At 43.8% G+C, this 13,268-nt stretch overlaps 1 protein-coding gene across 2 annotated transcripts in view; it reads right to left on the reverse strand.

Moving 5' to 3' along the window:
• The window catches only part of Cfap58 (cilia and flagella associated protein 58), a 120,802-nt gene that overhangs the window by 52,357 nt on the left and 55,177 nt on the right, over window positions 1–13,268 (reverse strand). For both annotated transcript variants that reach the window (XM_050145021.1, XM_050145016.1), the window contains exons 12-14: window positions 8,300–8,440; window positions 7,053–7,276; window positions 1,282–1,393 (exon numbers count right to left, since the gene is read on the reverse strand). In XM_050145021.1, the coding sequence (XP_050000978.1) occupies window positions 1,282–1,393; window positions 7,053–7,276; window positions 8,300–8,440 (477 nt within the window). The remainder of the gene's footprint in view (window positions 1–1,281; window positions 1,394–7,052; window positions 7,277–8,299; window positions 8,441–13,268) is intronic.

The raw sequence follows: 13,268 nt of genomic DNA on the forward strand, positions 1-13,268 counted from the left end.
GAGAGAGAGAGAGAGAGAGAGGAGAGAGAGAGAGAGAGAGAGAGAGAGAGTAAGCTGAGTCAGGGAGACACCATGTAGCCACCAGAGGAGACAGATGTTGGAACCTTGCCTGTAGGCCACAACCTTATGGTGATGCACAGATTAATTTAATTAATGGGTTAATTTAAGCTAAAGGAGTTGGTTAAAAATATGCATAAGCTATTGGCCAAGCAGCGTTTTAAATAATATAGTTTCTTTATAATTATTTCGAGTCTGGGCAGCCAGGAACAGTTTCCAACTACAGTGATATAAGCAGGTGTGAGAGCTTCAGGTCCATTTCCCAGGCGGATCCTTGGTAATCACTGGGTTGGTCAGCTGTTCCACTTGGGGCACTAAAGAGGAATGTTCCATTGCCTCTGACTTTGCTTGCCCAGCACCAGCTGATGCCCACATAGCTGGACATGAGTTGGCACACATTCATTTGGCAGTCCTGGATGTTGTTAAAATCCAGGCCTTGTATTTACACAATTTATAATGCATTAACTTTAATACTTTCTTCATTAAAAGAAAATAAAAATAAAATCCTATCTGGATGATTTTCCACCCCGCACTGAACTTTGCTGTGCCATAGACTTATATCTCTCAACATCGTAATTGGTCGTTTAGCCAAAGTCCCTTTTGGCACCACATTGCTGTGTACAACTAAAAGAGGGGACCATCTTTGTCTTGACCAAGAAGAGCTTGTCTGTGCCTGTTCTTTGCTGAGCTGCTCATGTTACCTAACAGGAGCCACAGAAAAAGTCGATTACCCATCCTTCACCAGGAGTACTTTCGGCTCTAACCCCAGGTCCTAAGAGAAAGGGGTTGGCTATCACAGTCTAGGCCTTTGAAAAGATTTGAGTCACCGAACCCTATTTCCTTCAGGAAACGAAAAAATGCAAACCCAATTGAAAGATGGCTAAGACGTTGGTGGGAGAGATGGCCAAAGGCAATTAATAGTCAATCCAAAGATCAAAACTACCTGAAAAGCAAGATACATACCCATCAATGAAAGCAATGTATATAGCTTTCAAAGGGTCTTTTTAGGGGCAGGTAGGATTTTGTCCAAGACTTTTAAAGCTAAAGTCAAATTAACCATCTGGTTCTAAAACAACCTAATTTACATTTGATTCAGTTTTACCTCATAGGTGACAATATGCATATCATGAAACTAAAGGGAACCTCTCACCCTGCTTTAGGTTAGGAGTCTTGGGTGTGTGGAGAGGAAAGCTGGGGACAGGAAGTGTGCTCAGCAGGTGTTACCTCAAGCTTCCTCCATCTGTGCACATTCATGGGGTTCTCCAGCTCCTCCTCCAGGGCTCGACATCTTGTCCTTTCCTTCAAGAATTCTCTTTGCATGTGGAAAAGCTCCTGCCTGGATAAGACAAACTTTGTTTGGCAAAGAACTCTTGAATATGCTATTTTTTGCTTCAGGGAGAGTGCTCAACACAAAAAAACACTTGCCCTGAAATTCATAAGGACCAGAGTTCAAATTTCCAGAACCCATGTAAAAGCCAACCAGGAATACTGACCCACACATAATCCCACCACTGGAGAGACTGAATCAGGAGATCCCCCGGATAAGCTGGCTAGCCAGACAGGCTGGGTCTGTGGGCTCTAGATTCAATCAAAGACCTATCTCACAAAGTGGAAAATGATTGAGGAACGCACGGGACATCAACCTCTATTCACAATGTGCACACTCACATGTGTGCCCCAACTCATACATGTATATAACACATATACACATGGGGGAAAAAAACTAATGATTTGATCACTGTAGACACACTGTATCTGGCATAAAAATCTGGAACTGGGAAACTTGTTTGCACTGAGAGAGACCAGCTTCCCAAACCTAGGCAGGTCACAAGAATACTAATTCATTTGGAGTTCAGGAACTACCTCAGCTCTGAGCAACAGCAGCCTTTAGAATCTTGGTTCTGAAGGTTTGAGGAATTTAGAAGCATATGAAAGGTACCAGGTTGATGTAGGGTTCCACCTCTGTATGTCGTGAACATGCTTTATTACCATTGGTTAATAAAGTAGCTGCTTTGGCCTATGGCAGGGCACAACAGAGCTAAGTGGGAAAACTAAACTGAATGCACAAAGAAGGTGGAGTCAGGGAGACTCCATGTAGCTGCCAAAAGAGAAAGATGACACAACCTTACCAGTAGGCCACAGCTTCATGGTGATACACAGATTAATAGAAATGGGCTAATTTAAGATGTAAGAGCTAGCCAGGAATACACCTAAGCTATTGGCCAAACAGTGATGTAACTAATATAGTCTCTGTGTAGTTATTCGGATCTGGGCATCTGAGAAATGAAAGTACAGTCTCTGTTTACAAATGGCACCTACTGTCTGGGACATGGATCCATATAAAACCTGAAAAAGCTTAAGGAAAAAAAAGAGGGCTTCTGGATCCACAAAAATGGGAGCCAAGAAAAACTTCTTGGTAGCTACATTTTTTTTTTTTCAGATAGGCTCTGATTGTGGGCAGCAAGTGAAGGTGCAGCTCCTATAGGAAATGGTTTCCTGGTTTGTACTGGCAGCAAGAATGACTCTGGCTCTTTCAGGCAGTCCTGTTACAGAGAATTTAAATAGGGTTTGTGAGCAGAGTGTTACAAGATGCTTAATGGTGACACAGACCCACTGCATCCGTGGAGCTGGGGTGATGAGCATGGCTCGCAGAGGCAGAGAACCTACCTCCACCATGTTGGATGGGGCAGGGCCAACAGACAAAGCCACAGTGTTAGTCCAAGCTATGCCTGCTTAACATAAAAAAAAAGCTCTCCTGGTCAGCAAATAATTACAGATACACAATAAAGACAGATTCAGACAAAAATAAACCTCTGAATGGGTCACAGAATGTTTAAAATGTACATAGGCTTAAGGGAAAAAAAGGAAAATAGGTATAGGCAGTTGTAGAAAGAAATAGTTTTAAAAAGTAAAAATCTTTAAAGAAACAGTAAAAGTAATATAAAAGAGTACAGACAGTCAAAAGATCAAAGGAGTAAATATTAAAAAGTAATAGAGTAAAGAAAAAAATAAGCCACATGAAGATGGACTATACACAGAGAGTCTAGATTATGTATATTCTTGTGTTTTCTTTTAATTTTTTGACTACAGAGAGACATTTGATTATAGGGCTGCTAAGTTAAATCAACACATATATTTTAAAGGTATTTTGACTTCAAAATTTGAGTCTATGGATTTGTTACTTTGTAAAAGGTGTTCTGCTTTTGTTTCTACAGAAGATGAGAAACTGTGAATTCCTTCCAGGCTAATGGGGTTTGGTGGAACAAGATTCCCCCCACAAAGGTCTCACAAACCCTAAAATACTTTGCCCAACTAACAGCAGGAAGAAGTTTGAAGAAAACTATGCCCAAAGCCCCAAAACAATTGTTTATAAATGTTGGTTTTCATTTAAAAGGGGTTCGGTATAAGTGGTTAATGGTCACTGTCAATCTCTTTCTTAAAAAAAAAGGAAGATATGATATTAAAATGAATACTTTGCATCGGTGTGAACTTTGGTTTATTGATATAAAATTAAGGTCAATTTTGTTATATGTGTATTTCTATTCTTGCTTAAGTTATGTTTATATAGTTCATTTAAAATGTAATGTATAGTTAAGAAATACAGATTAAGAGGTAGCCATTTATAATCAAACTTTTAATTATGTTAGGTTTCTATATACACAGAGATATATTTCACTTGATAGATAATTTTCAACACTTCGAAGACCTACAAAATATGGAATTTAAATATTTTAAGAACTTAGACTATTCTCGATGTGGAGACATGTCTGCTTCTGGCAGCACCAATTACTTCAGAAAGGTTGATGGGCACTGAAGAAACTCATTATGGAATTTTCCTTCAATGTGACAAGGCTAGCCATTTGGGCAAGAAACTGCTCTTGCCTGGACTGTTTGATGGTATGTGTATAAACTGGACATGCAGGACCCACAGAAAAATGACTGATGACCTTGCCAAAAGAAGGTGAGATAATCCTTCAGGGTCGCTGCTTCATGAAAGACTCTGTCAGACATTCTGCAGAACACAAAAGAAAGTGATTGACAAACTGCCAACATAGGCGAGTCTTTCAAATTTCCTGCTTCATGAAAAGGTCTGCTGGATACTATGGGCCTGTAGGCTGAAGATGGATGCCTCAATAGTAAAGAAGAACTCTGGGTGACTGTCCAGACAGCAAGATGTCTCTGTCAATTCTAGAGTTTTGGAAGATGCTTACAATGCACTTCCTGTTTACTTAGGTAATAATATATCCCTTCTGGGATCTTTGATGGAGTTGAAGACATTTATAGTTACAGTTTTCATTAGTTATAATAAAAAATAAATGAGATATGAAATTTAGACTCACAAAGATAGATGATAGAATATTTTCTTTTATTTTTGCCTAGTACAAATAGACTAATTCTTGCTTGATAACTGTTTTGTATATGTAATTTTACTATGTTAAGTTAAAACCTTCCTTTTTATTCAGCAGAGTTGAGATGATGTGGGATTCCACTCTGTATGATGTGAATAAAGTAGCTGCTTTCGCCTATGGCAGGGCACAATAGAGCTAGGTGGGAAAACTAAACTGAATGCAGGGAGAAAGAAGGTAGAGTCAGGGAGACACCACATAGCGGTAAAGGAGAAAGACACTAAAACCTTACCAGTAGACCACAGCCTCATGGTGATACTCAGATTAATATAAATGGGTTGATTTAAGATATAAGAGCTAGTTAGGAATACATCTAAGCTATTAGCCAAACAGTGTTGTAATTAATATAGTTTCTATGTGATTATTTGGGTCTGGGCGGCTGGGAAACAAAAGAACAGTCTCTGTTCACACCAGGTCAGGAAGTGAACCCTGAGAATCCCAAAAATACATTTCAGTGTTTCTGTCTCTATAGTAGTGATCGGGGTGAACACTCAATATTGCAAGTTCCACACTTGACAGTGAGTTACTGTAGTGCAGGCAACAAGCCAGCACCAATTATGGTCTCTGACTTCCATCTTCACTGGGTAGAGGAATCACATGCAGGGCTCCCAACATCCCTTTGCATGGACCCATTCCCCAGAGGACCTCTGCTACATGGGGTGTGGTGCAGGGCCCCCATTTCATAGGTTTGAAAAGTCCTGTGGATAATTTCAATTTGCAGCCTGGATTTGGAGATGCTGAGCTTGGAGCAATGAAGATATTCTACCTTAAGTCCCACAGCCAGCAAGCATAGGTGGCTTTTTAAAAGCCCTGAAGCCCCAGCTCTGTTTTAAATGTGCTTCTAAAAGTCTCTGAGCATCTCTGGGTAATGCCACCCTCGGCATCCTGAGCGATTCTAGTTACCAAAACCTCTGCTGGAGAAGGAGAAGGGGCGAATGCTTGCTTTGACTCACGCGGTAAAGACATTACGATCTGTCCTCATCTGCCGTGGGTGTGTGGATTACTAACATGAAGCCATCTCTTTTACTTAATTGCTTCATTTAAACCAATAATACAACTTCCCCTCATTAACAAGACAAACCATTAGAATTAACTGCATGATGCTCACTCATCAGGGAGTGCAGAACAAGCTGCCTAGAATTAAAAGCATATCCTTAACACTTTGCTTTTCTAGAACATCACTGGGAGAGGAAGGAAAAAGTACAGGCTGCCACACTTGAGGACTGACTGTGGAGGAGACCCTGCACATTGGGTTTGTTTCTACTGCCTTGAACTGTAACCACAAGCCCAAACCTCAGAGACACTTGCCCAAGCTCACATAGCTGGTAGATAGCGAGGTTGCTTGTCTCCGTTTGTCCTGAGACTGCCCTCTCCTTGGAAGGGAAATAAAATGCATTATCAACAAACTAACAATATTGACAGGAAGGGGTCGAATTTGGTCCTTTTCGTAGGTCATAAAAATAACTCATGGCTGACAGATATAATGACAGCCCTTAAGATCATTCAGCGGCTACTTAGAATGAGCCCACTTGTCTAAGAAGCACAAATGGTGGTCTCTCTGAGTAGCAATGTTGCGAGTGATGTTTCCAATCCCTTCTGTGTGTCTTCTCTGCATTGCCCATATTTCTACAATGAATATGTACTGTGTGCATTATCTGAAAGACAAGAAAACTCCAAAAACAAAAGGATTGATCCATCCTTGATAGCAGCGAACTCACGACTCCTGAACATCAGTCTCTTTTCCTCTAACTAATAGAAGCATCAGATCCAAACCATATCCTTCTCCCTGGGTGGCCGAGGAGAAGCTGCACTTGTACAGGTCTGTGGGGAATAAGGGAAGTCACCAAGGAATGTCAGCTCTCTCATTCAGTGCCCTGAAGTGGCTCGTATGGAACCCCACAATGTTTTCCCACAGGGAAAGCAGATGCTGCATGGTGCAAGATTTAAAGAAGGAAGATGTGAGCTAAGTGGAAGCTGCGGAAAAAAGAAGAGGCAGGTAGAAGTTTGGCCGCCTTCTAAGGAAACAGATTTTCAGAGAGTGATAGAATTAAATTCTCCACCTCTTTCCATCATATGTGTTATTCCAAGAAAAAGAGATGCATATGTTATCAAGGTGGCATTTAAATATTGATGCTTCGTCTTTTGCATGCTACCTAATTAAAGGAATTCCAAAGAACTCACCGAGGGGGAAAAAAATTATGAATTGTTACTGGTTTGTGCTTATTTGTATTTGTGCTTTGATTGGAAATTTCGTTTTGAAAAAGCTAGAGAAAGGTGCTTTAGTGACCTTTTTGCTCTCCCCTACACTCCCTGGAGGGAGACGGGCCTGTTTTTGTGACACGGCACGAGCACAGAAGAGAATTTATGGAAAAGTTGTTTTCATTCAATGGACCCTTTCATCTTATCAAGTCCATTTTGTGTAATTTGCTTAAAAACTTCAAAGACCCACACGAGGTCCTTCCGAGGGGGCTCGCTGCAGACCTCCACAACCTCCTTCCACCTGAGTTTCTTCAGGTTAGCCAGCCTTTGAAGACCCATATGAGGCCCTTTTGTGGGGGCTCCCCACAGACCTTTGCAACCTTCCTCTACCTGAGTTCCTCCACGTTCGCCACGCTCCTGGCGAGGATCCCCTTCTCCCTGCGCAGCTTCTTGATCTCCAGCTTAAGGATACGCATGTCCTCCACCCTCTGGTTATACTGGGTCTCGCCTTTGTTCAGCACAGACTGCTGGATCTTGATCTTCTCGTACAACAGGGCTAACTCATCGTTGCGCCGAACAAGCTGAGACCCGAGGATGTCTCTCTCACTGATGACCTGGAAAGACATGGCCTCTTGGAGTGAAAAAAAAAAAAAAGTCTCCCTTTTCACCATGATGTCAGCATCCAACTCATGCACAAATATCTACCCTGTGTCCACACATGCCCCGTGGGCAGCACACTGGAAACACCCCACTAGGTACTCAGCATGGCATTTCTCCCATTGAATAGCCATGGACAGATAATCCAGGGATCCTTGCCCTGAAGCTGTGTCCTTCAGGTGTTTTTCCCAAGGTAATTTTTTTAAGTTTTAGAAATGTACTTATTTTTAGATGCGTTTTCCTGTGCACATGTATCTGTGCACCTGGTTCGTACAGTATCCCCAGAGGCCAGGAGAGGGGAGGGAATCAGGTCCCCTGGTATTAGAGCTACGGACAGCTGTGCACCATAGCTCAGGTCCTGACGATTGAACCCCAGTCCTCTAGAAGAATAACCAGTGCTCTCAGCCCCTGCGCCATTGCTCCAGCACCTCCAACCTGTCTTTTAAAAATGCTTCAGTGTGAGTGCTTTTCCGTCAGGCCAGCTCCTGTCCATCACTTCTTACAATCCACACTGACCAGCTTCTCCAGACAGGACCCTGAGAGCATCTGGATTTCTGCAGTGCAGTAGAGTAGGTGACACAAGCCTCTCAGCTACAACCCCAGATTTCAGGAGGCTCAGGCAGGGAGATAACCAATTAAAGACCAGCCTAGTCTACATATGGAGACCATTTTTTTAAAGAATTTTTTTTCTAATCCCTAAATTATGCACATGAGTTTCTATCATGTAATTATAACTGGCACTTATATATGGGCAGCTATATTATATTACAGTTTAAATTCCCTGGAAACAGGATTATTGGCCAGCATGTCCCCAGTGCTTAGAAGAATAACTGATGCCAAGAAGTGGTCATCACTGTGGATGGGATGGGTGATTATTTCTCAGTCGGCCCAAGACTCTATTGCTGATCTTCACATATGAGCTGCCAAGGGCAACGGACTCACGGTTGCTTGTGGGGGGGGCTATGACAAGGCGCTTCTACCTGGTCTAACTCCTTCTTCTGCCGCACCCTCTCCCCGTCAGCCTCGGCGATGATGCGCAAGAGTTTCCGCTCTTCCACCTCCTGCTTCTCAATGAAGTGCTTGGTCTCCAGGGCCTGCTGTCTCAGCTTCTGCAGCTCAGCCTGATAGAGAGTGGGCCATTCAGACACATCGCATTCAGCAGTCGCTTAAGCAGGACCAGTGGGCTGGGTTTGGCCGCACGGCCATGGTTCTTGTGCTTTCCTCTCGTGTCTCATTTAACAGAGGGCCAGCACCACCACAGCCCAAACAAGCTCAGTGTGCCTGAGCCTGCACACCCACAAGAACCAGCGAATCAACAGTGCCCAGGGATCCTGGTCTTTCTGGAGGCTGTGCCCTAAGAGTTTCCTATCGCTCTTCTGTATAAGCAGAGAAGGGGCCTCATTGGAATTCAGCAGCATCTCCCCCTCCCCAATACAATTCACTAAAAACAGTTCAGGAAGAGGGTGTGGGTGAGGACGGGGAAGGTGTCTACACATACCAACCTCTCTAGTGGTCCTACCACAACCGGCACACTCACTACCAAGAGAAGGTCTGTTATGAGAATGAATTAAACTAGTCAAAAACAGCAGCGAAGCATCTCTCACAAAACATTTTGATACGACAGAACGGTTATGATCTTTAAAAAATTCTTAAGAAATCTCTGATATGGAAATGAAGATATGATATATAAGAAGCATGCAACTAAGAGGCACATTTTTGAGTTCAGGCAACAATTTTCAGTATCCTTTTTGCTATTTTTGTGACTGTGAACATTTAGGTATGTATGTGCACATGCGTGCGTATGCAGATGCACATCTGTGTGGAAGCCAGAGGTCAGTGTCATATGTTGGTCTCTCATTGGGTCCCAGCCCCAGCAATTTGACTAGGTTGCCTGACCAGCAACCAGGGACCACCTGCTCCTACCTCTTCAGCACTGGAATTATACATGGATACCACTGTCTATCTCTGCCAGGCTTGCTAGATGAATGCTAGGGTCAAGCTAGCATGCTTGCACAGGAAGCATTGCACTGACTCTTTCCCCAGCTGCCCTCCATGTACACAGTGAGTTGCAAACACAGGAAGTCAAAGGAAAAGGCATCCAACTATCACCTAGCAGAGGCCTCAGGGACCTCACACTTGAACCAAGGTTCATCGGAGGCTAAGGTGGGGTTCACTAAAAACGCAGGGAAATGGGGGAAGGGGCTATTAAGTTAGGAAAGGAAAATCCTTGCCATCAAAACCACTTCTATCTGTTTCACAGCACACAAGTGACTTACGATATGCCAAGCATGACACTGTGTGTCCCTGCACAGAGACAAAGGGAAACACATAGTTTAGCCAATGTCACCGAGTTAGTAAATACTGAAGTTAAGATCTCCAAGCAGGATCCTTTTGACGCAAAAGCGCTGTGCTCTGCCTACTGCCTGCATCCAAGAGTTACAAATCAAATGAGTAAGAGTATTCATTACCCGCTCAGGATGACTGGTACAGCTACCGACAGCATGAACGTGCCATCGGCTGGGATGGCAAAGGGCGTGAGCACACACAAGAAGGAGTTTACGTGCCTGCTTGGGATTGACAAGAGAAGAATGCGTCAAGTCCTAGGCAGGTGACAGATGACGCCCAGCTGGAGAGGTGTGTGTCGGAGGGAGGCATCCAGCAGTCGGGCTATATGAATTAGCTCAAGCAAACTGAAACATCTGCTGTGTTGAGCAGACAGAACAGTGCTCCCTTCGAGGCTGGACCAGCGGGCCAGGCTGGGGGTGGGAGGGAGAGAGGCTGACAAACAGCTTGGCAGGCCTGGTATGGATCATCTGATCGAATACACTATGAAGAGTCTGCAACAAGGAACCAGCAGTTCCATGTTAAAGGAAAGAAGAATGTGTTTTAGGGGGGGGATCCATGGCCAGCCAGGAAGGACAGTGGGACAGTTGACCAGTCAGCACAGGGGAGAGCAATGAGGGGGAGGAGCTCTGCCTTCCCATCCCTCTAATCACAAGAATAGAGATGGGAAAGTGAGTGGCTGGCCTCCAGTGTGTGTGTGCGCGTGTGTGCGTGTGTGTGTGCGTGAGAGAGAGAGAGAGAGAGAGAGAGAGAGAGAGAGAGAGAGAGAGAGAGAGAGGTTTGCTATAAATGACAGCACAAGGCTTATACTATTTTTTGTCCTTCAGGTGACTTTTGGGAACCCCACGCTCAAACTCACCAAAATAATAAAAGACTTGTACAGCAGCCCAACTGAGATCAAGGCCTGGTTCGAGCCTATGAGGGCCAGGAGTCATGAATTGCACACTGCAGCTTACCCAAGCAGTAAGAGACGGTGCACACCCGCTGTTAGAGGTATAGTGTACATAATAAGTACAACTAGCCACTGTGAAGCCAGGCTTTCTTTGATGGCACTTTGTGTTGTTCATTCATGAAATGTTTTGATTCAGGGATAAGCAAAATGAAATACTGATTGAGGAAAGGTTGGGCCTAGAATTTACCATTCAAGGGGGGTGCCTGTTGGAAACCAGAGTGAAGAACCAGCCTTGTCTGGTTCTGTAATCATCTAAGGTGACAGTGAAGACAGCAATGAAATACCTGCTTGGCTCACGCTTCCCTTCATAAAACTTTTATTTTCCCATATCTGCGCACTCACTTCTCTGTCCCTAAGTGCCAAGAGCGGATCAGAATCCATCAGCGGAACAAAATGAAACCCTTGTTATATTAAAATGCAATCAACAGTGTGTAAAAGTATCTGTCTGAAATGTAAAACCAGCCGTGCGTCTGGCATTGCTGGGTACCTTTTTCATAATGGATCAAAATTCTGAGTGGTCTCCTTGTGTCGTAAATTTATGGGCTGTAAACAAGATGTGGCATTAGGCATTGGCAGCAAATGTTAGCATCAACAAAATACCTAGGGCCTAATACATTTAGCAGTTATAAATCTGAGCTGCCTCTCAGGAAGGGTGACAGCCACTATGCACCCAGCAGCTGCACACCTACCAGGCAACATCCTAGGTAGGACTTCAAGTTGCTGCACCTGCTAAATGCAGTACTGGTGGCAGGAGGTTACAGTGAGATGACTAGACACACCCTTCACTAACAATTTTGTTCAGCTTCAGGGTTGTATAATTTTGAAATCAGTACTTATGGACTGATTATCATCAAATATGACACTGGGCGCAAACTGTATCCCAAGAGCCACATTTGGGAGAGTCTCACTGGCTCATGCATGTACCACCCAAGTCTTCAGCCACAGGTGTAATTAGGCTTTTTCTCATCCGCCACCCCGTGCCTCCCATGGATACCAGCTCCCCATCCATGTCGTTGGACAGAATCACTAAGTGGAAGGATGTGGTACCCTGAGGCCAGTCCCTAATGTGCTACCGAGCTCTGGAGGCAGAGAACTTACTGCTGCATTATTCACAGGGAATCAAAGTGCTGTCAAGCAGATGCAGGATGGCTGGGAAGAGGCGAGACAGCATTGGGGGCTTGTTAGGACAGGAAGGCAGGCATTCCAAATGAGAAGACTCCTTCAGAGTCGATGAAATGAGAATGGAGTGAAGTGAACAGAAGGCTGCAGATGGAGCCTGATCTGCAGAGATCCACCGGCATGCTGTCAGAGGCAGGATGCACTGACGGTGCCTGTGATCCCGAGTCAGCAGAGACTGGGGCCAACAGAGAGGGGTTAAGAAAGATGCAAAGAGAAAATTGTTTGGATGAGGGGACTGAGTGGGGTGCAGGTGACCTCCTATGACAACCATCAGTCTGGAGGCTTTGGGAAGTAGTAAGTTGAGTTGTCCTATAAAAATTCCTCTTGTGATCTACTGAGTCTGTGAGGTTGTGCCCCTCCAAAGGGATTATGTACCCACATAGTTTTTAGAATAAAAGAAAAATATCTCTGTGGGCAAAGTTCCTAGAGAATCTGCTCTTCCCTCTGGGGTTTTAGTTTTCACACAGAACATACTTGCAGCCCAGAGGCCAGTGTGGAAATGTGATTCAAATTCTTAGTCTAAACCGCTCAACAAGCTGGAACTCCACATATGAGCTGTCATAGTGTTCACAGGGATGTCAAACAGACTCAACGATAGGTCAGAATTATCCATATTCACAGCACCATGACCGACCAGTCACCCTCGGATAACCTCAGATAAGAAATCAAACAAGCTTCATTCTCTCTCTATTACTCACCCTTCCCTCAGTGAGAAATGCTGGTAACCCCACTTATCCTGCACACCCAAAACCATCACCTTCCTAAAACCAGCGGCCAAAGCCATCCAGACCTGAGACTCCCTGTTGGGAGTCCATCTCCCAGGCAGAGGCCTTTTAGTCACCCTCGTATCTGCTCTTTGCCCACTCCGATGCCCAAGCATGTATAAATGCACAGCCTAAGTCCCTTTCTCTTATTATGATGTTTCTTTGGTGCTATGTTTTAGATGCCTAATAATGGAAGGTATCATTAAAATAGATACAATCTAACAGCAAACTCGAAGAAATAGGAAGTAAGTATGGGACACTGTTTATTCTAAAGTGAATTCCATGGGAAGCATTTAATTCCAACTTGGACTTCACTATGGTTAATCTTCAGAATTGGGCATCACTTGGGAAGCAGAGATGAGAATCGGTGCCTCCTCCAGGAGAAAGAGATGATATACCAATTAGCAAAGTTTATTACACTGAAGCCTTGCTAATGTGGTCCAAGAGGCCCCTGGTGCAGCGGGGTTTATAATGAGATTTTTCCAGTTTGTTCAACAGTAACTAAACCCCATCCTGCTAGTGACTCTGGGATAAAACAAACCATCCCCCAGCTAAACAACTTTTGACCAAGAATAAGAACAAGAATAAGAATAAGAACGAATGCAGAATAGTTTCAAAATTTGTAAAGTTCTTTATATATCAGTAAGCTTGCATGAAGAATTCTCCATGCTTTTTCTTGAGCTAGAGTGATGGGGATAGAGTCCTAAATAA

This window comes from Alexandromys fortis, unplaced genomic scaffold, assembly GCF_014885135.2.
Source record: "Alexandromys fortis isolate MF-2015 unplaced genomic scaffold, M_Fortis_MF-2015_v1.1 scaffold_16, whole genome shotgun sequence".
Classification (NCBI taxonomy): domain Eukaryota; kingdom Metazoa; phylum Chordata; class Mammalia; order Rodentia; family Cricetidae; genus Alexandromys; species Alexandromys fortis.